At 42.5% G+C, this 25,180-nt stretch overlaps 1 protein-coding gene and 1 long non-coding RNA gene across 3 annotated transcripts in view; one reads left to right on the top strand and one right to left on the bottom strand.

The window, feature by feature from the left end:
• Positions 1–353: 353 nt before the first annotated feature.
• Positions 354–18,350, bottom strand: COLEC10 (collectin subfamily member 10). Its single transcript, XM_083826431.1, has 6 exons — positions 17,865–18,350; positions 7,366–7,437; positions 5,648–5,719; positions 3,489–3,542; positions 2,264–2,359; positions 354–778 (listed from the first exon to the last, which is right to left on the bottom strand). Exons 1-6 carry the CDS (start codon positions 18,010–18,012, stop codon positions 387–389), a joined length of 834 nt encoding a protein of 277 aa, XP_083682557.1. The 5' UTR covers positions 18,013–18,350; the 3' UTR covers positions 354–386.
• LOC310895309 overlaps positions 7,444–25,180 on the top strand; it is a 37,549-nt gene continuing 19,812 nt past the window's right edge. For both annotated transcript variants that reach the window (XR_014580604.1, XR_014580605.1), the window contains exons 1-2: positions 7,444–17,419; positions 23,509–23,752. This is a non-coding gene — a long non-coding RNA (uncharacterized lncRNA). The remainder of the gene's footprint in view (positions 17,420–23,508; positions 23,753–25,180) is intronic.

Genomic DNA, 25,180 nt, shown 5'->3' on the forward strand with positions numbered 1-25,180 from the left:
CGCATACAAGCTGCACAGACTTGCAGACAGAAGTGCCACTGTTAAGTTGGTTCCTCACACCTCAGCCCAACAGGATGGGTGATAGAGTGGGAAGCAGAGATAAGTGAGTCTTCCCCTGCGTTAGTGAGACCATGTTCACCTCTCTGTGCTCTAAATTTGCCCAACCACCCTAAATTACACTCGAAAATGAATTAAAAATTCAAGTTGGTGAATTGGAGACCTGAGCTGACTTTATGGTCACTGCCATCTAGCAGTAGTTATTTTTTAAGCTGGTGAAGTGAAGGCTGGAGGGAGACTTATCCCTCTTTGTCTGCTTTCCCTACAGCGGACGAATGAGGAGGGATTACAGCATGTACAGAAGGTGCCAGATGTCTTTTGTGGCACATTTATTTTCTCTTCTTGAGGAATTCACAGATGAAGTAGATGGTGACTTGGCACTCAGAGTCATTCCACTCTCCCGTGCTGAGCATTTCCACACAGTCCTGGCTGCCGGTGGAGTCGTGAGGCTCCCCGTCCTTCCAGTTACTGTAGTTCTGCAGCGGGCTGCTGTCTGCGTACACAAACTGCCCTTCTTTTTCCATGTCGTTCATCCCAATGAAGGCTCGGAAGAGGCCGCTCGTGGAGATGTAGTCAGCAAGCAGGGCGTTGGTTGCCTCATCTTTAGGCATGGCAAGTGTTCCTCCTCTGTCCCTGCAGTGGATCAGGGCTTCTCTGTAATTCTTCTCTTCTTTGACGATGTAGTAGAATTTCTCGTCTGTCTCCCTGATGCCTGCTATAACTAAAGGCGAAAAAAAAAATCATTCATGGCATTTCAGCAGTTATCAAAGGTGTTTCAATTTGATGGTTTTTTACATCAGAATTAATGAAAGGGAGGGAGGAAAAGTATTCCCACCACTGAATTTATGATGAACAATGAGGACATGATCAGAGACTACTAGTGGGAGTGACAAGCACCGTGCATGCACTAGGACAAGAGCTCTTCAGTCCTGACTGGCATGTGTCTCCTGTGACACTTGAGTACCAGACGTCCTTCAAGTAAATTTTACCGAATTAAGGCATGCTAAATGGACAAATAGCAATGTCTAACTCTGGATCACCCCTGTTGCGTTATTGACACCCCTGTCATTGCCATATTGCCACATTTTATGTTATAGGTTGTGAAAGAGTGCTGTGGGATAGGAACACAGGGGTATGGATAGCTTCTGCGCCCTTTCCATGCAGAAGAAAGTCAATGCTACTGCTAAAATAAGCCATTTTAAATACAGCTTGATATTCACAGCTGCTGTAGCCACCAAGGGGCATTGACTAGGAAGGAAACTGTGGCTGCTCAGCAGCTTTAAAAGGCAAACTTCTTAGGCAACGTGTATCCTATTGAATAAAGCAGTGCCAAGAAGCATTCCTGGGTAACTGGCAGTTGATCGTCCCTACTGTTGGATTGCTGGACTGGTCCTGGCCAGAGCTTTGGCCTGGGGCAAATAACATTTTCCCACACAACTCCGGAGTTACCCCAGGCGCAGTTTAGCGGAGGACCACTCCTGGTATGGCCATTCAGTTTTGCAGGATTTAGTAATATAGATGAGAGCTGTGCCAGCTGGCCATATAACAGTCTCAGACACATTTTAATTTACAGATATTGACTGAGGCCTAGAAGGGGTTGTGGAGCCTTCTCAAAATCTCTGCCATGCCAGGAAATGCTTTTCCTTCCTTTTGGTAGGGACATATTTCACTGTCCCACTGACAGCACTGCCTGCAAACGTGACTTTTTATAACCCATGGTTTCAGGGTGCTGGTGTCTCCCTTATTACAGGACAGTGACACTCATAGTGAGGGAAAGCATGAGGAGAGTACCATGAATGCAGTCCTCCTGCACAGCAGCAGAAAGATCTAGGGTTTCCTAGTGCTTTTCCTGGCTCTTTGGACCAGGTCTGCACCAACTTTTTTCCTTTCATTGCTTGAGTGGCCACTGAGCCTGAGGGTGAGCAGGCCAGCAGCACAGAGGCAGTTAGCAATGCCTGGTTCTTTTTATGATCCTTTCAGTTGTGCTATTTATCATTGCTGTGTTGTATTTGCTTTTATTCATCAGCTGCTTGTATCCTCACAGGTGCAAGACTGCCTACTTTCTGTATGTGTTTGCATTGCATCGCACGGTGAGCCCTCTGTCTTTGCCTGGATGCTGCCACAGAACAATGGTAGAAGAATAGCAGTGACAAAAGTTATGAGAGCCAAATAAATCACAGCAAATACACAACATAACAACCCTTACCATTCTTTACAAACTTGATGGATGTGTTGAGCCGAGCAACGTTGATATTCAGTTGTCCAACAACTCTGCGGTATCTTCCACAGTCACAGACCGTGCCTGATGCAATGCAAAGAACAGAGGATTTATCTGTTCAGAAATACTTGTGTGTGTATATGTGTGTGTAGGGTCAGCCATAACCCACCTCCAAACCTTCTGAAGACTTTTAAACACGTGGATGGGATAGTTTGCCATATTCCTTCCACCCATATCAGTGTAGGATTTACACATCCCCTGCCCCTCTCATCATCAATTCCATCTGGCTACCGAGAACTGGCTTGAAGTGTTGATCACACAGTGTCACATCTGAATGCTAAAGGTGTCCTTTGGCACCTCTGTATCCATAAACAGCACTGATTCCTAGACTTCTGACAGAAACAACAGCACCACTGTTTTCTCAGTAAAAGAGTATTGGGAGGATGCATTGAAGTGGTACTGGAAATACCTCAGTAGAAGGATCATGTTAGTGATCAGCTGCATACAGCTGTGGTACAGCAGAAATTGTCGATACCAACTCAAATAATCAATGGCTGTCAAGCACTGAAGTCTCAGTTATATTTTTTGTTGGTAAACTGAAATTTGGCTTAATGTAGGTTTTGTTTGTTCCTCTCTTATTCTCAGGAAGAAAGCAATTTGCTGATGGTTTCCCATAAAGAGCCAGACTGATGCTGCTTATGAAACGTCTTATAAATGAACACAGCTGAACATTCAAAGTGGGAAAACATTCAAGGTTATTAGGACTGAGAAGAACCTTCTGGGTCATCAAATCCAAATTCTCCTGTATGCAAATGTGTTGCATTCATCTGACAACAAATTGTGCTCTATCTAAAATCACATATATTTTTGTCCCTGTGATCCTATTAGGAAACTATTAAAGGACTTCATTCCTTTGGTATTCAGAAACTTTATTCTAGTTTCCAGTATAAAAATATTCCTGGCCTGTTTACACATTAGTTTTCATCTTATCAGCCATTCTCTATTAATTTAGGCAACTTCTCCCCATGTTGTGAATGTTTTTATATTCATAGCCATCAGTCATGTCCCTGCCAAGTCCTTATTTTGCTAAATATAACTTTTTCAGTCTTTTCCTGTTTGTTTCACCCATTCTCAAATTTGTCCAGACAAACCAACCCTGAAATCAGAGACCCAGAAAACTCAACCATTCTTCAGAGAAGGATGAACAGCATACCTGCTTTTCCCTTTTTTCCAGACACCCCTGATAAGCCTTTGGCTCCTTTGTCACCTGAATAAAAAGAAAAATACATATTCAGATCTCAGACAGTACATATGTCAGGGGAGTGTATTTGAGAACCCTGTTTAATAATATATTAGTGGTGTGCTTCTGATAGGAAGCCCTGATGTACTGTACTGGCAGATGTACCGTACTGGTAGATGTACTGTACTGGTAGATGTGCCAAGTCAAACAAGCCATGATTAATTCTGGTGAATGAAAATAAGGAGAACTCTTTAATAACTAACTCACCGATAACACAGGCATCTTGAGTGCTGCTGGTTCCTGGTACTGCTTTAAATACAAACTGCCCAGTGATCCCAAGAGGCTGAAAGCACTCAGAAAACCTGAGGGAGGTGAGACCCGGCTTCTCTCATTGCCTTTCAGGACAGAGCCCTTTCCTGGGATCGGTAGCTTCATGTCAGGACAAGGGACCAGATGGGGCTGATGGTCACTAAGCCAGCGAATTCATGTGTGCAACAGATTATGTTTGCAGGCAGCAATTAGCACCTGCATGAAATGAGGTCAATAAGGAACAGTGTTTCATTTCAGGTGTAGTTCATGGAAATGGGATTTATTTTCCTCCAGCTGCTTTCCCCTAGTACTGTGAATCATAAAAATGATTTTTATAAAATAAAATTGCTTCTCCAAACACTAAGCTAATAAAGGAAGGTGACCAGCTTTTTTTTTTTTTTTTTAAGGTAATCTCAGCTGTGATTTAACAGCTATCAAAAGTCTTGGCTGTCTGGATCAAGAGCAGATGGACTTTATCCGAAATTAGTGTCAGCTCTTCTTTTAAAAATTAAAACCTTCAGAGGCAAAATAATGTTAATACTTGCTCTGCTTTCTTGATAGCCATGTTTTGATGTGCTTTTTCTTTTATATGGTTGTATTATTATTATTTTTTAAATAGAAATCAGGAGCTGGCTGGCATTTTAATTAATATCACTTGACAGCTTGCACACTAATATACTGAAATTTCAGGGTTGCTTCGTTAAGAACTTGAATGTTTAATGGTCAGTCTAAACAGTGACTTAGTGGCCTTTGCTTCTGCAAATAAAAAAGGAAAAGAGAAAAAAATCCACCTAGAAGGGGGCAATAGATTATACAGTCAGGATGACAGCTTGATTTAAAGGCTGAGAGCATTGGTTTACTTTCAGATAAACAGTTTTTGGATTCTTAAATTCTAGTCTCCTTTGGTGCTTGGAGACATCTTAGGAGATAGCTATCTGCGTCTTCAGTTGTCTAGGTACTTTTGAAAATTAATCCCTCAGGCCAAATTCTTTTGTTCTTCTCTGATACTGCAGCTGGCAAGGGGCCATCAAAGGTTTGTTAAAAAGCATTGGCTTGAGAAGCTCCCAGGAGAGCTTGTTCCACCCACTCTCCCGCCTGTCTGGGCTGATGCTTTGGTTAGAGACCACAGAGTTCCCCTTAGGATAGTGGATCCCTGCTGAGCTTTTGAGGCAGGTCTCATTGTGGCAGAAGTAATATTTCTTCTTAAGTAGCTCTAAAAGGAAAGCCCGAGCCTCTTTTCAGGCTACTAGACCAATAATTTCTTGAAATGATTATCCAAGTAGAGTTGGAGTCTGCCTTGATTTGCAAGGAGTGGTTGTCCTGCGTCACCTAAGTGCTCTCTTAAAACTCTAAAAATCCTTCCCTTACCCACCTGTCCTGGGCATCCCTTGCTCACGTCTCCCACACCAGTGCAGATCACCAGGTGGGGCATCCTGAGCACCAGCGGAGTATTGACTCAGGCCCTTCAGCCTCTAAAGCAGAGGCACTAGTTCGGCTATCTCTTTCCAAGATATCAGAAGATTTTGGTACTTCCTTCACAAGGGCCAGATTTTCTCCCTTTCTCTTTTATCATCTCAGAGGACTGATTTCTTAACTCACATAGCAAATTATTTTTAGCCGTGTAAGTGATATATTGCACATGGGAAATAAAACTATTTCAGTTAGCTCTCATCACTGATCTTTATGCGTAGTTTTCTCTGGAGACCACTGGTCACAGCAGGTATTTAATGTACCTCCATACCTGGAACTCACACAAAACACATATTTACCTTGAGGGGAAAAAAAAAGCAAACAAGAAAGTTCCCAGATCAGGACTTACTTACCCTTTCCACCAATAGGACCGATTTTCCCAAGCATTCCCTGGTCACCGAAATCCCCCACAGTTCCTTTGTTTCCTGAGAGAAGAAACAGGAGGAAAAGAGTAAGGATGGCTTCTGTCGTTTCTTCCCCAAGACACTAGCCCTTAACTGCTGCTGTTTTCCCTGAGCGTGGCCTGTCCAAATGTAAGGCACGGACACAAGCGTGCTCCTGTGAGTGTACAGGTGAACACATTACAAGCTTTATGGTTTAACTTTTATATAGAAAGTTTTATAAATGAAGCTGGCTTGTACCAGCCTGGGCTGCTGAGGTGTTTCTGTGAGCCGCAGGGTTACAGGCAGCCCCGCTCTTCTGGCAGGGAGCAGCAAAGCGACTCCAACACCAGAAACCAGCCTTTAAACAAGGTCCACAGCAGCACCCTGCTGGCAGCACAGGTTCGGATCGCTGCTGCTGTGGGATACCAGCAGGGCACTGCAAGGCACCTTAGCAAAACTGCCTGTTCAGCTGCTCACAAACATCATATTTTCGTACAGAAAATACAAACTAAAACTCCTAATGAGTATTGATATAACTTCACAGGCCATCAGCATGTTGCTTGGGAAGTGTTTCTCTGCTGATTTTTTCTCTACCCCAGACAAAAACCTTGGGTTTATTCAGGAGGTTAAGTACTCAGGCTTTGCTGGGAATCCTCCATCTAAGCAGGATTACACATAGGGAACTACTTGTTGTGCTGTGTATGCTTTCCCAGTCCTCAGAGCACCAAAATAATGGATGCCTTTTTGACTGATTGACAGTTTAAGTTCTAATTTCTAGGCAGTCTCACTTTGCACACTGAAGTTAACATCACTAAGTCACTTCTTAATTGGTTTGTTACATGGTCTGCTTGAATCTTACCTGATCTTTTTAAGGTAAGAAGCAAAGCCACATGAGTTCATTTAAAAATGAAAAAGGTTTTCATTATAACAGTAATAACAGGATGTTTTTAAAGATTCTATAAAGCTAGAAACTTTTCTGATTAGACTTAAAATATTAGACCACTGTCAAGGAAGAAAGAACATGGATTGCATTATCATTAAACTTTAATGATACATTAAGCTTTTGAGTTAGAGTATGCAAACAAGGCTGACGCTATCCCGTCTGGTGCCTCAGAGTGCTCTGCTCAGCTCGCTGTGAAGGTGTGGGATATGTTTAATAGGAGTCCTGACACTTCTTTGGCTCCTTGTTCTCAGCCCTGATGCTGCTTGCTCAGAGGAACTTTGTTTCTCAGTTTGCTTTTCTGCAAAATGGGGACAGCTGAGCCTGAATTTTGTTGAGCATCCTGATGTACTGCCAGGAAGTAACTCTCAAAATTCAGTTACACCTAAAGGATCGTTTCACTAAGAGAACAGTGATCTTCCTGATTGTACGTATGATTTAGGCAGTTATCAGTCTTCTGTATCACACTTATGGTTGTCACTTGGGAGATCAGCAGTAAATGTGCTGATTTATTACATGAAATTTACTTTAGATTTATTGCCAGGTGTAGCTTCGGTATCTATTGGCACGAATTGCACCAAACTCTCAGAGCATTGTTAGGTTCACTGATTAATATTTGACAGGCATTGTGAAATCCACCGGGGCAAGAGGAATGAAAAGCATTAAACAGCACTGATCATATGCACCAGTACAGTTGTGTATGTTGATATTCATATATCGGTAATAGCAAACAAACTGACATAAATACCTTTAGGTCCTTTTGGTCCAACTTTTCCTTGTTTGCCAACTTCTCCTCTGTCTCCTTTCTCACCTTCATCCCCTTCCAGACACATAAAATAAAGCATCATGCGACATTTTACTCAGTGCAGTAAAACCAGTTATACACTCTCAGAAAGTAAAGTCCACCACCATTTTTTTTTCTACTGATTTCTTTTTATTTCACATTGAGGGCACAGTAGCTGTGGGATAAATTTCCAAATAAGAGCTGATGAATCTGATCATCTGACCATTAGGAAAAGCTAAAAATTTTCCCTTTGGGGGAAGCTGTTCCAACATAAGGATTATACACCAACACCAATTCTTATCCTTTAAGGCCTATTAGCTGTAAACAGATAAATAAATGAATTGAATTTATTCAGTAGATAAATATTGGAAAAACTGAACACACCAGGGAGAAATGCCAAGGGAGACAATTGAATTTATTAATTGTTCCTAGTGACTCTGAGTTCAAGGTATGCAGATGCTACAGAAACAAGAGGATTATAAATGTGTTGCAATAGATCTTAGCGTAGACCTTAGCGCTTAGTGTGGCAGAAGTCTTGCCTTCAGTTTTTGACAGGTGGCATGTGTTAACATAACAAACGTCTTTTGCAATTACTCCAATACTTTACTTTGAATTAGTCATTCACAGAGTATCTGGAGGAAGTAAATTCATTGCATTCATCATTCATTAGAGTAGTGCAGAGATTTCCCCAAATGAGACCAAGGTCCTGTTACACAGGTTACTGCCTATACGTATAGTAAGAGACAGCCTCCCATTGAGCAGCTTACAGTCTGAAAGAGCAAGACAGCAATCAGTAATGGGAAAGAAATGTTATCTCTTTCCTTAGGAAAGAAGTTGCACAGAATTTCATTCAAGGTTATGCAGCAAAACAAAATACCAGAGGTACAACTGAGATTATTTTGTCTTCTAATTCTTAGTTTTGATCCAAAACCTGAGGACATCTTTCCACTTTTTTTTTTTTTTTTTTTTTTGACAAATACTGGGAGGGACACCTACACCCTCCTGCAGTAAAAGACCACCACTGAATACAGACAGTCTTCCAAAATCTCCCCCCCGTTCCTGTTCCCTACCATTGTCTGCAAGACAAGAAGAAGGACAGAAGAGAAGGACAGATTACATGACAAGACCAGTAACCCATCTCACCGAGGATGGTGTCTCCAGCCCTGGAAGAAGGTGTTCAGGGAACTGGGTGTGCTGAGGGTGACTGCTGCCCGTGAGCAATGGTTGGAGGGCTTACCTGACCCAAGGACCATATCCAGGCAGCTTGTGAGAGCCACTTCTTATTCTACCCTGCACGGATTAGTCTCGTGCCTTTTAAATGCAGTTAGATTTTTGGTCCCTACAATATCCTGTAGCAAAGATGTCGATGATTTAATGTGCTGGGAGAGAAAGTAACTTCCCGTGGTTGCTTTCAGGTTGACTGTTTCTTTGGGTGTCCTCACTGTTTTGTGAAAAAAAAGCTACCCACTCATTATTTACCTTCTGCTACTTTTGTAGCCAAGACAAAGCATATCATGGGGTGTCCCACTGGGTGATGGGAGAAGAGAAACGGGGCACATTAACTGCAGCACACAAAATGTAGCAGGGGTCCTCTGGCACGTGAGCGTGCGCCACAAAATCTGTAGTGCTGGGGCTCCCTTGTGGTGGGCAGACTCACCCCATCAGTCAGGATACCCTTGGGGGTGGTGGTCAGTGGTCCAAACAGCAAATGATAAAGGGCTGAAATTCAGTCTGAGTTGGAGGGAGGAAGCATTTGTTAGAGGGAGGGAAAAGGAAGAAACCTGACGTGTGCGCTAGTTCACTCAGGCACTTTGTTTTTAATTCCAGCTGCCTCAGGACAAAACAGGAAAGGAAAAGGTTGTAACCAGCCAGAAGCAGAAGTTTTAAACATCTTTTTATTCTCACTGATTCTTCAAAGACACTTGATAAGTCGGTATGTATTTCCAAAAGCCAAGCTTCTTAAAATCCTGATAAAGCTTTGGGTCTGAGCCCCAAGCAGATGGAAGGATGCCTGCTTGTACTGGGTTCTTGTCTGGCGGTCATCAGACAGCAGAGCCAGAGAATTTGCAGTTTAATTTTGCTGTTGACCTCAGTGCTAACATCATTTATGACTGAGAAATGAAGCAATTGTCCTTTCTAAACCCACCTGTGAAACTCTTCAGAAAACTGTAAGAATCACTTCGTAGTAGGACAGAAATTCAGAAAGATTCCCAGAGGTTGGCAAAGAGCTCGTAAAATGAAATTTCAGGAAAAAGTTAAGAGCTGATGTGTCCGTGGTCTGCAAAGCCATGCAGGAGAAGAAATGTGTGATAACAGAAAGGAATCAGGGTGTGATTAAAAGGCTGGAAAAGCTGGATGAGTTCTGACTAGAAATGTAGCATGGGGTTATTTAACAAATGGGCCATGCTGTCCAGCAGGGGAGGGAGACCTAGGAGCCTCTTCACGTCCAGCCTTTACCTGTGCAATGAATTTCCATGTGCAAGAGGTGCTGTAATTCTGGGTTTGGTGTAGAAACAGCTGAGGGAGTTTCTCTGGGCTGTGTCACGCAGGAAAGCAGATGAGATTCCTGCTGACCTCCCTACCCAGGGGACTACCTGTACTACTCACCACCCAGTCACCTTCCCTGTGGCTTGCAGACCGCTCTATTGGGTTAAGGGCTCTGGCGAGGCTGCTGTTCTCAAAGCATTGCTTAGGCACTTAATCTTAGAAATAGAATCCTGGAAAGAAAGTCAATATAGCAGCAGAGAAGCTGTGATTACTTCCCAGAGATGTTTTCTTCCAATCTCTCTCTGGTTTAGAGCCACTAAAGATGCAGTGGCTTTTTCTGAGATTTTGGACAGGTGGGGCTGCCAGAGATGAAGCTAGGTTCCTGCGTTTGGGCCATTAGACTCAGAGCCGACAGGTAAAAGGAGTAAAAGGTGTGGGAAAGTTTGTTCTGGAGATTTTGAGAAATTGGAAGGTGTCTCAACTTTTATTGCTAACATCTCCCGTGTAGTCCCAATTATTGCTCAAACCATCTAGAAGGAAGACCTATCAGCTGTTTCATCTTGGCATAAAGCAGCCTACCATGTTCTGCCTTAGTTCCATTACCAGGGAAAATGAGAATAATGTTAATTTGCCTATCAGTAAGAGGAGAAGGGAAATCCTGCTTTTCTCCCAGTATCACATCTGAGAATGGATAGGCTATTGCAAAGCAAGGGTAGAAGCCAACAGCATTAATTAGTGGTACCATTTCATTGTTAATCTAACACTGGACTAAGCCCAGTGCTTGGAAATATGGAGTTATAATTATAAATCCATTGTGCCCGCCTTGAGCTGTCGGGTGCAGTGATCTCAAATTTTGGCAAAAAATGTGAACTCTTGGGTTATGCTCCCCCCTTGTGGTTTTACTGTGATTTGCAACGAGGTAGGAGGGTGTGTGAAAGGTTGTTTTGGACGGTTGAGTTGGATTTCTCTCTAATTTCTAACAAGCATCTCTCCTTTTCCTCTGGGACCTCATATGGACAGGGCATCCCCCTGTACCAGCCATTTATTTTGTAGTCTGACAGGAAGGGAAATCTAACTCCTGGTTGTGCTCTGGACTGAGTTTTTCAATTTTTGTACCACTGTGCTTTATGCTAACGTGAATTGTCTTACAGAAAAAAAATAAATAAATAAAAAATAAAAATCTGATCCTGATCTCATATGCCTGATATGGTTATGGATGAAGCACTGGGAGCCAGGAGCTGAAGCATGGCCATTTCTCTACCTGTTCATATTCCTGCAAGTTGATTCACTTCTTCTGTGTCACAGATTTAAATTATCAGAATATTTAAGTTAACACATGAAACAATAAGTTGCTAGACTTTTCCATCTTGGGACTGCGTGAGGCAGAACAAAAGAGGAAACGATAAGCAGTAAATGACTTCTGCGGCCATTAGAAAACAGTAACTGTAATTGAGTGAGAGAAAACCGAGTCCTTTCTTCTCCTATAAACAAGCTCAGGGAAATGCTGAAGGTCTAATAATCAGCAGGATTTTTAGGCAGTTGAAAGGATCTCTGCCTCTTTAGAAGTTTCACTGAACAATGCAATGTTGAGAGGTTACATTTGGTAAGAATGCAATTAATAAGAATATACTGACCTTCGGGTGATTTATATTTCCTTCCTCGGTCTTTTGTTGGCAGCTTATCTGGTTTGTATTCACAAACGGAGGAAGTTTTCAGGTTAAATTGTTCACATATGTTTAGTGGCTCCCCAAGCCTTGCAATTAGGGTCTGACCCTGGATCTTGGAGAATCAGGCTGTAACCCCCAGGGATTACAGAGACCGTGTTTATCGGGAGATACAGCCTGGGCGAGAGCAAGTCTGCGGGCTGGTTGGAAGCTGAAGCTGGGAGGGGGCTCCTGACGGGGTTTAGGCATGTTTTACTCCAGGAGCACTTAGTATCCAGCCTTTTCACTCACAGCCCTGCTGAGACTCCCCGGCTCCACGCAGGGTTTTACTGAGACATGTCTCCAGATGTGCTGACAAGCCGTGGCCTCAGGTCAGCTGCAATTCCTGTCTCCTGACCAAAAATACTCCATAAATGTTAATGTCTCTTAAGCCTCTCTTTTACAGTGAATCAATTAAATGCTTCCTTGAAGCAAAAGAAGGACAAAGCCTTTTCTTGGTAGAGCCCTCCCAAAAGTCCCAGGTTCAGCTCCCTGAGCCTGCAGGCTCAGCATGCATCACGGCCCCGGGTACCTTCCTCCACACTCCTGGGCATGCCCACCCTTCCAGATGGTAGAAACTCTGCTTTTGGTGGGCTAAAGCACAGTTCTTCTCCTACATCAGGTACTCTGAACAGAAAAAAGGACACGCCATGGACAGTCTGCAACCTACTGACGCTGAGCCTTTGCAGCACTTGAATGTGTACTCTCTGTTGAGAGGTTCGGTCACCAGAGGGAGTCGCAGACTCCAAGAAATAAATAAATAAATAAATAAAAACCCAACGCCAAAACAGTTTGTCTTTCCATTGTACAAGCATGTCACAGTTACGTCAATGGAAAGACTGAAGATTTCCTCTAATTTCACTTTCGTTGTCTTTTAGACACTTAGTGAATTTCCCGTAGCTGTGGGGGTTCTTGTTTCCAAGATGCGTAAGACTAGTGAGGACACGATTTCTTGTCGTGCCCTGGAGTAAAATGATATCATCTGGCTGGAATCGATCCGACGTGATGTGCCCTTCCCCAGCCCTCCTCCTCCTGTCTGACCCCAGCACTGACCTGCGTGCTTCTGTCCCACTCTGGGTGATTTCGAGCACTCTTCTGACCCCGTGTGTAATGAATTATGGGAATGAAAAGGGAAATGCCAATATGGCAAATAAAACACACATTTTTAGCAAGCTGAACTAGCTAAGTGAGGACTCTGACGAATAAACAGCTGAGCCAGCGCAAGGTGAAGGTAGGACCATATGATCTGAATGACAGAAGAAAAAGATGTTGGGCCTCCCTTTTTGGGAAAAAAAAAAAAAAAAGACAGATCAGTCCAGCTGTAGTGTTTAACTTCACCCACAGCCACTCTTCCAGGTGCCCTGCAGGGAACATGCAAGGCTCCACAGGTTGCACTACGAGAACAGAAGCATTTTGCTTACAATTTCTTGGGCACTGTCTTTTTTTCACCCAGCATCAAGTTAGACAGCAGGGGCCCAGTCACCTTTCCTGGTGAAACTGAAAGAATCTTCAAGAATAAATTGGATTATCTGCTCACTTTTCTGCTTTCCACTTATTAGCAGCTATTGACTTCACTAGAAATACCCACTTCTACTGTATTGCATGGGCTACACTCAAACCCTCAGTAGGTTCTGTGAAGCTCCACTGACCTGGATTATTTGAAAGTGTGGGCCTTTGTGCACGGATGGGACATATATTGTGTCTTTAATAACACAGAAATCATTTAAACTGTTTCTGATTCATCTTTCACTTGATCTGTCCCAATTTAAGCTTCTTCACCTGATCCCCTGCCACTATGATGTGATCTCAAAGACCCATGGCTTACAGTGGTTTGGGTGAGGAATCAAACCAACATTGGTGAGAAATACAGACCTGATATCTTCTGAATTTGTATTTAAGTGCCCACATACATGCTTTATAACTCAGGCTGATAAACGTCAGAAACTTAACCTGTGCTAAAATACATGAAGGCTAAAATTCATGGCAAAATAGAATTATGTGTTGATTATAAAGGGCTCTTCAGATCAAACGTGAGGCGCTAAGAGGGAAGCTTAGTTATAGGTTTGAACAGCCTATAGGATGTGGTAAGGCACTTTATATTTTCGGAAGAAAATGTGGATAGCAACATATCTGGTTTCTGAGAGAGTTTTAGATTTTCCAAGAGTGGAATTGCGTAAGCACAATTAAAGCTGAGAGATGGACAGCTATACTGGAGACCACAGTAAATGCTATTTTGAGGAGCCAGCCAAAGTCATAGAGTTTATAAGCATCATTTGTCAGCAATAATAGTAAGGAAATGCTTTCCATCTGAATTGCTATGGGAAACTCCCAATATTCTTCAGATTTCATCTCATTCCAGTTTCTCAACCTGGGCCTGATTCAAGGCCTTTGAAGTTCCCGTGTCTGGATTTCAAAGGGAGTGATCTGGGACCTGATAGCAAGATAGTAAGATCTGGAGTCAGTGCTCAGACGCACTCCTCCAAATTCACATGAAATCAGCTCTAGCCTTGTTCTGCGCTTGTGCGATGCCAGCCTTATTCTTCTCCCCCTACTCAAGCCTTTGATAGAAGTTTAGTAGCCAAAGTTTTGGGCTCTCAGTTTATTTCTGCCCTCACGTTGTTGCTTACTGATTTACTCAGGCCAGAGCATGGACTGACAGCTGGTGCTTTTCCTTTCACAGCGTTCACTGCTGCCTTCCCACAGTTTCCCAGTTCCTCTCTCAGGATCAGCAGCCGCCAGCCTATTTCCAGGCTCGGAAGGGTGGAAAGTGAGCGACAGGGCCATGACTAATTTTGCTAGTCCAAGCACTTGGCTACCCTGGGAAATTCATTGTGTTATTTATGCCAGATCTGGTTCTGTTTGGACCCAAGAAGTTAATGGAGTACAGAATTTGGTCTTTACTGTCCTACTTAGTCAGCTGTGGATAAGCATTACCTAACCTAAGATTTCAGAGGTCCTGCACCAAACCAGCCCAGATAAATCCAATTCATTCTTAAATGTCTCACATCAAACACCCCAAATCACTAGTTACAAATACTAAAAAAGCACAAATGTCCAAAGCACAAATTTGCTTCTTTTTCAATATTTCAATAAGGGTCCTAGAAAATGCTTCTCAGATTCTATTTTTAACTTCTATATAAGCCAATTTTCCATGTACCTCAAAAAGTTTCTTAAGGAGGCAGGACAAGACAGCCATTGCAGCAGGGCTATGTTCATTAAAAAATTCCCCTCTTTTTGAGAAGTGACCTGAGCATTGCATAGAAAATGAGACTGGGAAAGGAGGACCAGCTTTTGCTTTTCTCTTACGCTCCTTCCCGCCCGCCCCCTCCCCCCCCTTTTTTTTTTCTGGAGTGAATATTTACAAAATTTCTTTGCATCATTCTTTAAAAACAGACCTCAACTTTCATTTTCTAGCATCAGGAATGGAAAAGCAGAAAATAGATGCAGGGGACTGCAGAGTGCCTGGTTTGGATGACAAATAACCACCAGGGGTCAGGCTGAAACCCCTAATCATTTCTAAATGCTGAATAGTTTAGCTCGGGCAGATTTTCATCATAGCAACTGAAAGCGGAAAAGACACAGGATTTCTACTGTCTTTCTCCTGTTCCTAGGAGACTGTGTCCTTCCAGAGTATTTTCTAGCTCTTTGTGTTTTGTGGTTCTGCTGACACACTTTGGGAGCTGGTGGGTCTGTCACAACTGGTGCGAAGACTTTCCTGGTGATCAGCCTGGAATTACCCTTTCTTTTCATCCCATCACTCATATTATACCTCACTGGTGACTTCTCAGGTCTGAGCATAAACAAGGCTATAATTCTGAAAGGGAAGAGCTTGGCTTACACAAATTATCTGGAAAAGTTACAAGTGGTTTGTACAAGCAGTGACACCGATGACTCTTTTTGAACAGGTGATCTTTAGGGTGAACGTGCGGGAAGGTCAAGTGCTTGCTCCTGTTGTAACTATGAACGCCTAAATGATGAAGTGAGTACTGCAGCCTTCAACAGTGCAAGAGCTTAGTGATAAGGTCTGAATCTCTCCAGACATCCTCTCTCCTCCCTTAGCCTCCTCTCCACGGTGCTGTGTGATGGGAAGAGCAGCATTGCTGCTGCGTGGTACCAAGGCCGATCCCACTTGCGGCCCACAGAGTGGAGCTACTCCACAGGGCAGTTTGTGCCACCACAGCTTTGCACAACTATTTAATACCTTTGAATTCCTTGCACATCTAGGTGCTTGGTCCCGTTAGATACTCCATGTATCCCATTAATGTCCAACGGAGGGACAACAGGAATCTGGCTTGTGGCGGTGAAAGAAGCTGGCCACTGTACTGTGGGAGCTCAGCACCTCTGACTTGTGAGACCTCCATAGCTGAAGACACCGAGCAAATGGGAGGTGAGGTGGAGGAACATGTGCAGGGTGGGTCAAAACCTATATTGGGGAGAATGTTTGACAAAAGGGCACAACAAATGTAGCACAGAAAATAAACCTTACAGCAGTGGTAGTCTGAGCCTTGCCCGTTGTCAGGGTTAAAGTCTGGGCAGCAAAGTGTTGCCTGTGGCTGTTGTGTGGTCCTAAGCTGGGGACCGCGTGCCCTGAGTCCTTAGACACAAGATGGATAGAGGAAAACTGGCAGCAGGACAGACTGGCTTCTGCCATATTAGGCCAGCAAGCTTCATCACTAAATACAAGAGATGCCTGAGGAGGAACAGGGTAGTTCACACACCCAGCCAGCTGTCTTTAGTTGCCCAGCTCACCGTCATCAGCTTATAACTGCCCTGGATGAGCTCAGATCTGGTGGGAACTGAAATCAGGCTATAGGATTGTATCATGTAGACTGCAAAACATATTTGATGACCTGCAATGGATTTGAGCCAGTAACTTGAAGCTGATTTACACTCCTTTTACCAATCATGGATCCTGGCTATGGTAATCTCATTTTACAGTAGTAGTGAGGACCCTGCCAACACGTGTTTGGCTCCTCCATCTCAGTATCAGCCAGGGGGCGATAGGACTGGCAATGGATATATACTGACTTTCTCAGTACCGCACTTGCAAAGAATCACAGTATCTAACCTTGAAATGCTCCCTGTTCCAGCTAGACCACAGAAACCACCTGGAGTCCCAACTACTCTCACGTTGTCACAAGACCACCTCATTAGCCTCATGACTTGTTAAACACAATTCTGTCAAACTTTGTTCTCCAGCCTGCCATTATTCATGTACTAACTAAACAAACTCCCACTAGCTCCCCTGGGAATCATTACATCTCTCTACATTTATGCTGCGGCAGCAAAAGTTTAAGCTTGGTTTGTAATCATAAAGAAATTAATTTGCTGATTAAAAATGGTCCTTTAAGCAACATACATTTGAATAATCTATCATAAAAAAAAATGAGTCTGGAGCAATGCTTTTGACTTGATAATCTTTTTTCTGCTTAAAATTTAAATCAGTTGCAATTTTTTTTCCTCTCAATCTGTAGCCTATAGAAAAATACAATGAATTACCAAAAAGAAAGCAATAGTTCGAACTGCAGTAGCCATGGTGTGGAATATAGATTTTAGATCTCTCATTGCAAGATAGATTTGTATGTCATGGTCCTAATTTTTGGCTGAGATACCCTCCAGCCAATTCCATTGACATTAGTTATGTTGCCCAAAAAGTAAGTTAATGCAGAAAATTTGGTTTCAGATATTTGCAAAGAATTTTGAAGACAAAAGAACTGCACATGCCAGAGCTGATCTAATTCTTGTTGAGGTCTGCAGTGAAGGTGCTGTTTAATTCAACAGGAGCTGCTGGATCAGGTCTGATGAATGCAGTAGAGCTCTGTTTACAGGTAAGCATTTGGAAATGATGTCAATACAATCATTTTAAATATTGCATTTCTCTCTCTACCTATATGCAAAGTGAACAATTAACAGTTCAAAATAGGTGCTTACTTTCAGACAAAGTTTCTCAATTTATGGCTGCTACCTGTACCGGCTGTGTAATGAATACAAGAAGTAAGAGAAGATTTACGTGGCTGGAAAAAGGTGCAAAAGGACAACTTTAATATATATGAGAATATGCGAGACAGTTCCTGAAACTAAAGAAAAGCAAATTCAAATCTCATTGCTTCATCACTTTCCCCCATTACAGTTTCACTTTTCTAGACATTTGTACAGTCTGCATTAATTTAGATCTTACATCCCCAGCCTGTGCCACAAGCGTTCCACATCTATTTTAAAAAAATCAGCCTTTATCAGTACTGGTCTCAGCATTAGTAACCTCATATTCCTCACCTTTTGGTCCAGGTAAAATTGTGTGTGTCGAGCAGATATCTGTTGTAGGTCGATTGTCAACATCAAAACCAAAAATCTGAACTTGGAAGATGAAAAGCACAACTAGGGTCCCGTATTTCCTTAGCTGTTGTTCTTTCTTGCTGCTCATCCTTGTAGCTTCTCAGGAAATGCCTTTCGTTTTTACAGTCTTAACAAATGCAGCTGATTCAAAAATAAATGCTCTGCTAACTGAAGCAGTGCAAAGATTGGGAGCTACATGCACGAACAGCTAAATAAAGTGAAGAAAGGAGTTTGATGATGCTGTAGTTATTTCTGTCCTGCACATTATCCAGGATATTTATTTAACACTGACAGCTGTTTATTCCAATTTATCTCTTATCTGTGAGATGTTTAGCTGCTTTTGCCATGGAAAATTTCTTCAATATATGGGGATAATCTCTTTTGTCATTCTTTTTTTTTTCCTTTCCCTGCTGATTCTTCATGCCCAGCTTTTCACTTACTCAAGAGACAAAAGACTGTGGTATTGTATCCAAGTGAGTAGTAATTAGTTATAGGATACTTGTGGCTGGTTCTGTTCTGGAAGAGTAACTCAGCCTCCTTATAATGTGTAGAAAGACTACCACAAGAGCTTTTCTCCAAGGAGACCTTTTGTGACAAGGGACTAGCTGCCAGTCTGCTGTGGGTGGAAGTCACTGTTGTGATTTCCTTTTGGATGCCATCTACCCAAAGCCCCCATAGCGGGGGATGAAAAGTTGATTTTTACCAATGGTTGTTTGAGCCAGTAACCCACAAATGATGGTTTTATGCTTACAGATTTTTCCACAATGGTTGCTCCAAGCCCAAATTATTTTGGTAAGCACAGCACAGAAGGACAAACTTCAGGATTAAAGCCAAAGTAGCACGAGGTTAAATGACTGCAGAATATCCTTTCAGACCGCCTTTTTCCTCTACTTGCTAACTGGGAGAGACGATCTATCAGGACAGTGGTATAGCACAGGCCCCAAGGTAGCACGCAGCAGTGCTATACATCCTCTTGGAAGGAACTGTGACAGCTGTCCATCCGTATGTTTTTTCCATTCCTAGAAAAACCTCCAGCTTTCTCTTACGGAGAACACACTAACCAGGGATGGCAGATTATTCTAGGAAGCCTGGCAGTAAAGAAAGGGGAGATGGGTATTTATAATCTTTCCAGGAATTTTGCTAACTTCTGGTTTCTTACACAAGAAAGGAGACAGCTACTCAAAAAGCTGAGCAACTCTGTTGAACTTCCTATTGAGTGAGGGCACATTTGCTTTCTATTTTCAAAAAATATGTTTCCTATAATAATAGCTTTTGAGGTGCTCTCCCCGCTATTTAAGAGTATCAGTTCCTTAGCATCACAATGTTTTAGTCTTCCAGTAGACAGAAAAAGTAGCAGCAGGGTTGTAAAAGTGGATGCCTTTTCTTAAAGGTATTGCAGAAAGGCTTTGATTTCAAGCTTTCATGTGGGATAAACTGTTGGCCAAAGCCCCAAGAGGGGTCAGGAGACTTCTCTCTTTCTTTCTTTCTAGCCTGGTCGCAGACTGTCCCATTTTTCAAAACACTGTTCTTTTTTTGTTAAACTGTATACAGTACTTTTCAGAAATAAACAGTGGTCTCAGTGCTAAAGAATGTTATCTAACTAACACCTTCAAATGTGGCCGTGATAACAGATACGCCACAGCTAGGGGGGGAGGAGAGCAAAAGCTGGGATTAGAGATGGATAGAGTTGTACCAGGAATAAACTTGTTCCTCTGTGATTTGCATTGGGCACTGTGCCTCCGACTTGTACACTGTAAATCTGTTTTATTTATCTTTTTCTTCTCTTCACTTTCCATTTTGTGAGCAGAAGGTCAATGTAAGAGCAAGAATAGAGAGCGTAGGAGTGGGAAGTTAGTGTACTTAGCTTTGGAGGAGGCATTTGGGGAAATGTTGCCAAAGTGACGTGAATGATGCTATCTGCTCCACAGTACTGAGAGACTTGCAGTGAATTCTTTGTTATTTATCAGTGATAAAAAGGGGTAAGTGTAAGTGAGACCGGAATCCATTTGTTTAACCGGTTAAGTTACTGACTGGGACAAGGCAGACAACCTTTTTGAATACTACTGTTATGATCATTTTCAAATGTTCTCATTCCACATTAGAAATGAAATCAAAAACCTACAATTTTTTTTGTCCATAAAAGTCACAAAACCCCTAAACACACATTGAGAAACAGAGCTTAATATATCCAAGAGCTTGGTAATGACGCCACTTACTTAAAATGTAAGAGATCCATATTCAAATGCTTTCTCTGCCTAACTCAAACCAGCATTTGCACTGCAGCCTTAAGGTTATCCTGTTATTACAGGGCTTTTTGTTAATCAGTTATGTTTTCTTGTACGTTCGACAAGAAATCCCATCCTGGGGCTAGAAAATCTTCCTTAACAGGAAATCCATCACAATAGATATAGTAGAACAAAAGTCTTGGGTTTGGTGAATCAGTATTTATCAAACCAGGTTCACTGAAAAATCCTCAAGCAACTTCACTGCTGATGGAGATTTAATGAGGCACATTGCCTATTGTGCGTGTTAATTCTTATTGAATCGGGCTTAGAGAAATGTCTGTAGGCAAGGGAGAAAAACAAACTAAGCAGTGTTGTCCAGACATAAAAGACATAAAACAAACATTTCTTAAGGCGTGAATGTTTTACAAGGAAACCACCAGAAGACACAAAGGAAAATCCTGAAATATTCTGTTGCTTTGAGCTGAGCAGTTGTCAGGTAACCTTCCTGTAGTACTAATCCTCCTTGGAGCCCAAGCACTTCCTTGCTCGTTGGTATTACCTTGACTTGGTTATGCACATGTTAGTAGTTAAATGACAAGGGGTAAGTCATTTATGACTTACTCTCTCCTTAAATGATAAGGAATAGAGACGACACCCTAAAATGGTGTGCATCAGAAGATGGCCAGTTCTACAGCCAATTTAAATTATTCATAGATTCCCAGACTCTGTGGGTGAACTCCAGCTTAATACATCCTGTCCATTACCATGGACCGATTCAGGCAGAGGTGCTGAGAATCTGCTGGCAACCTTTCTAAACTAGATTTAGTATTAGGGAGAACTTTTATTTTCTGTACGGCAGTATACTGAATACACCTGGGGGCAACTGAAGTAAAAGGAAATATATATATATATATATATATATATTTCTCTGTTCTGGGTTCCTACATGGCTTTCTATTCTCCTGGTGTAACAGATCATGATGATTTGGAGTGTATCAGGATGTCATAATGGATACATCAATCATCATGGCAAAGCTTAGAGAAGATGGAAGAGGGAAAGTGGTACCGTGTGGTTTGCCAAGTGTAGAGAGGAAAGTAAACCTAAGGGTGTTTTGTAAAATGTCATTTTTGGTTTTGACACCATGCACTGTCTGCTCGAGCCTGTAAACACAAGGCTCCACCAGTGTTATTTCTCTGAGTAAGATATAAGCAATGACTAGACCTTAATATGCCTCCAAACAGCTGCCAAAATAGAACTGAACAAGGACAAAAATTCTCCAAAATCTCCTTGTTTCTACATTCAGTAAACAACATTCATAGGACCCTAATGATATTAGGAATTTTTTTCTTAAATACTTGAGGGGCAGCCCAGCAGTGTAGGAATAGATGTTCCCCTCTCAGCTATGATCTCCTTGGCCTCCCTACGGAGTTTGACTCTGTTGAGTTTGGTACCTTGAGGGATGATCTTGAATGTTCCCAGGTCTGACTCAGGGATGGCAGTTTTGGAGTAACTTAGGTCTGCTTTAGAGCTGACAACCCCTTTTGGGGGTATTCCTACCTCTCCTTTCACCCTTTTATCCCCTCCTACCTTCTTCATTTAGCCCTTAAACAGAAAAGCTGACCAGATTCCAGCTGGAAGTGTGTGCTGCGAGGCAGGAGGGATACGGAGAGAGCTGCTGCTCGGGGAGCAGAAGGGCTGGTCAGTACCAAGGTCTCAGAAGGAGCTTGGGGTGCAGGCCATAAATTCAGAGAGCTGCTGGACTCTTTATGAGATGTCCTACTGAACAGACGCTGTACCCCGTTTGTTAAACCTACCTCAGTTGTGTGTGACTTCTGCTCACTCAGGTAGCACTGCATTGCAACTTCATGTTTCTAGCTTTTGCACTTTACTAGAATTTACTGGCTCACAGTGAACAAGTCATAAACACTTTCTTTGTGAAGGCTTCTCTGACAGTCAGTCTGCTGGCTTTTAATTCCACTGAAGATTCCTTTGACTTTACTCACATGGCATCAGACTTCCCGAGAAGCCTGAGACAGTTACCTATTGTTATTTTCCATGCAATCACTCAGAGAAGCTGTTCAAAATAGTAAGGCGCTCAGATATGCATTCGCAGATGCGATAGAAAGTGAAATACTCAGTGTGGTTTGTAATTCTGTTTATCTAAGTGCAGCCTCTTCCTGTGTCAGAACAGATTTCTGCAAACAAGAGGGCAATGATTCAGTTCCAGGGGAAGACTGACAAAATAAACCCCAGCTTCTGCTGACCTGATGTAGTGCTGAACAGTGTCCTACCCTGGGAAAATATTTCCTGCTTTATTTTCATAAATATTTATGTAATTCCTTCTGGGAAATATGGCTTCTTCAGAAAACTGAACATGCTGCTCCCTGACAGAAATTTAACTATTTGTTTACACACGAGAGATTATGGGCATTTAACCAGCCTTAGATTTTTACAGTCTTATCTCAGGCATTTCTGTCTTTTAGGGTTCTCTTTCACTCTGCTCCTAGAGTTCACATAATGCCTTGAGTCATGGAGCTCAGTCCTGGCCCTGGATTTCAAACATCCCCAGTGCTCTTTGTAGGATTGGTATTTTGGGGCTGAGAAAGAGGAACCAAGTGTGATGTTCTGCCTGGAATCACATTTCTGTCCCGCCCAGCTACGACCTTCCTGTGCTGGTCTGAGGCTCCTCTCTAAAAATGAATAATTAAATTAATTAATGTAAGCAATTGAACAGAGGATTGCATGGTTAATGAAAATATTTATATTTAGAAACAGACCTAAAGACACTTTGGTGAACTGATATCGACCAAGCATCTAGTTTTTGTGTTTGCTTTCTGAGTTTCTAGTGGTGATTAGCAGTGAAGTTGTGCATGAGAACAGGCATATTCCCCACCATGGCAAAATAAAACAGGTTGATCCTGCTCTCTTTAACCTTTTTAGAGAAGCCTTGTGCTAGTGCAAACCTGAGTTTTGCTCACCAGCTCGCTCTCAACCCTTCCCTGCAGTGGGGAACTCTGTGGGGTGCTGCAGTGGAAGCTGGCTGGTAGGTACGAGACATTCACCAGAGATGGCAGACGCTAAGCTGGTGCCCAGGATAAATCACGTGAACGTGTAAGTGGTACCTAGGTCATGTGCTGACCTGTGGATTTTATGTGAAACCTCCTTATCTTGAAGAACATTGAAAAAACTTCAAGGCACAAGTACATCATTCCCATGGGATCTTAGTCTCCTGCTCGTAGCATTCAGCCATGAAGGCTTGCATTACTCATGTGGCCTTCTGATTGAACACATGCATTTATAGATTATATAGATTTACAGAGTATTTAATTTCTCTCTCTTTTTTTTTTTTTCTTCTTCAGTCTGAACTCTGCCACATATTTTCCAAACACAGCCAGAATCAAACAGCTTTTAGCACTTTCTTCAGCACTTTGCGAAAAAGAAAAAAACAAAACCAGGGAGCAGCTACCTGCCCTGGAGGATTCATGAGCTCATCCGGTAAAACGGAAGGCAAAGTTGCAAGGAAGCTAGAGAGGAGACACAATAGAAAAGAAAGAATCCACAGGAGACCAGAGGAAGCTTGAACACCTCCCTCTTAGCCCATAGGTATGTAATAATACAGGCACAGCCTGAAACAGGCATTCCTGACCTTTTTTTTTTTTTTTGGTGGCCTCCTGACCACCATCAATGGTAACAGTGACTGCTTACTGCTCCAAAGGGGCTGACTTGCTGCTCTCAGAGCCCCTGGCCCCGGCCACTGCCTGAACCCTGCTGCCAAATGTGTCTGAAACATCTGCCTGCCCCGCTCGATGAACTCTCCCTTACCTCCTCTATCGCTTCCTTGCTGTTTGGGGACACACAGTGTTGTGTAACACGTATCGTAAAGTTGGTTTCATGTCCGTGTGGGTGTATTTCTGGCAAGAAAAAGAAAGTTTTGAACTTTGTTCTCCCACCTTCCTAGTTAATTGTCTTGACTGTGAGACTGTTTGGTAGTGAAGGGGAGGGAGGTGATGGTGCTGGCATATTTTCTGCTTGACATCTTAACAAAGTCAAAGGAAAAACACTCACCCAGTCCATATTCAGAAAAATGTTTTATTTTTCTTTTCTTTTGTTTGCTTATTTTTAAACCCGATAATGAATTAGACTTTTTACAGCTCCAAGCCTCTGAGGCTTCTGACTTCTGGTTTGTGAACCAGAAGACTGCATTCTAGTCCCCACTTCAAATGCATGTCTCTGAAGTGTAGATACTTGTAAGTATACAATATGAGTGGGTTTTAGTTTAAAAGTAGTTCAACGTATAAAGCGCAGCACTAGCATGGACTGGATAAAAGGGCTGCTGTGACTTCTACCATTTGGAGTAATTCACGTCACTTGGAGCTAATGCTCAGCCATCCCTGGAAAGGATAAATTCAAGCTACAGGGCTTATAGAAAGATTTCTGAAGAGCAATTATTTTGCTGTTGATGGGAACTGTTGTGAACCACTGAGTTTTCAGCATTTTTCCCCAAGGCAGGATTCTCCCAAACTTCAAGTCTGTGTTTGTCTCATCCCCACATAGAAAGTGACACATGCTTGGGTGCTTTGCTTTTAATCTGTCTGTTCTCTGGCTATAGCAATATAGATATAGAAGAAAGGCTCATAAATCAGCACACTATTTCTCATCAACAAAATTTGGTGCGTGGCTTTGTTTAATATGTGGGCTTTTATGACAGTCTTCAAAGGAATTTATGAGTTTAGAAGTAACATTAAATCAGTTCCAAGGACAGTGTTGGACTAAGTCCAACACTATCAGTAAAACATTATGTGGCATTGTCATTTCTCCAAGTGTTTTGGAGTTTCCAACTTTATTATAGGATTCACGGTCACTTTCAGTCTAAGGGACAGGAAATTGCCACACTCTCTGCTAGGTGCTTGCAGTTTGGTCAGAGCAGTACGTGCTGAGGGGAACCAGTGCATCCTGGCAGGGTGTTTTTTGGTTTTTTGTCCAATGCTGTGGTAGAGAGGTCTCGTACCCTTGGGCTATAACCAGCCAAAA

This window comes from Anser anser, assembly GCF_964211835.1.
Source record: "Anser anser genome assembly, chromosome: 2".
Taxonomy (NCBI): Eukaryota; Metazoa; Chordata; class Aves; order Anseriformes; family Anatidae; genus Anser; species Anser anser.

What these genes read in the sequence shown, in the direction of transcription:
- COLEC10 (XM_083826431.1), bottom strand. Translation starts at nt 18,012, where the DNA reads ATGAGCAGCAAGAAAGAACAACAGCTAAGGAAATACGGGACCCTAGTT. An exon ending in CGGTCCTATTGGTGGAAAGG is followed by an intron (nt 3,543 to 5,647) that starts GTAAGTAAGTCC and finishes CTTTTTATTCAG; the next exon opens with GTGACAAAGGAGCCAAAGGC. An exon ending in TGGAAAAAAGGGAAAAGCAG is followed by an intron (nt 2,360 to 3,488) that starts GTATGCTGTTCA and finishes GCATTGCATCAG; the next exon opens with GCACGGTCTGTGACTGTGGA.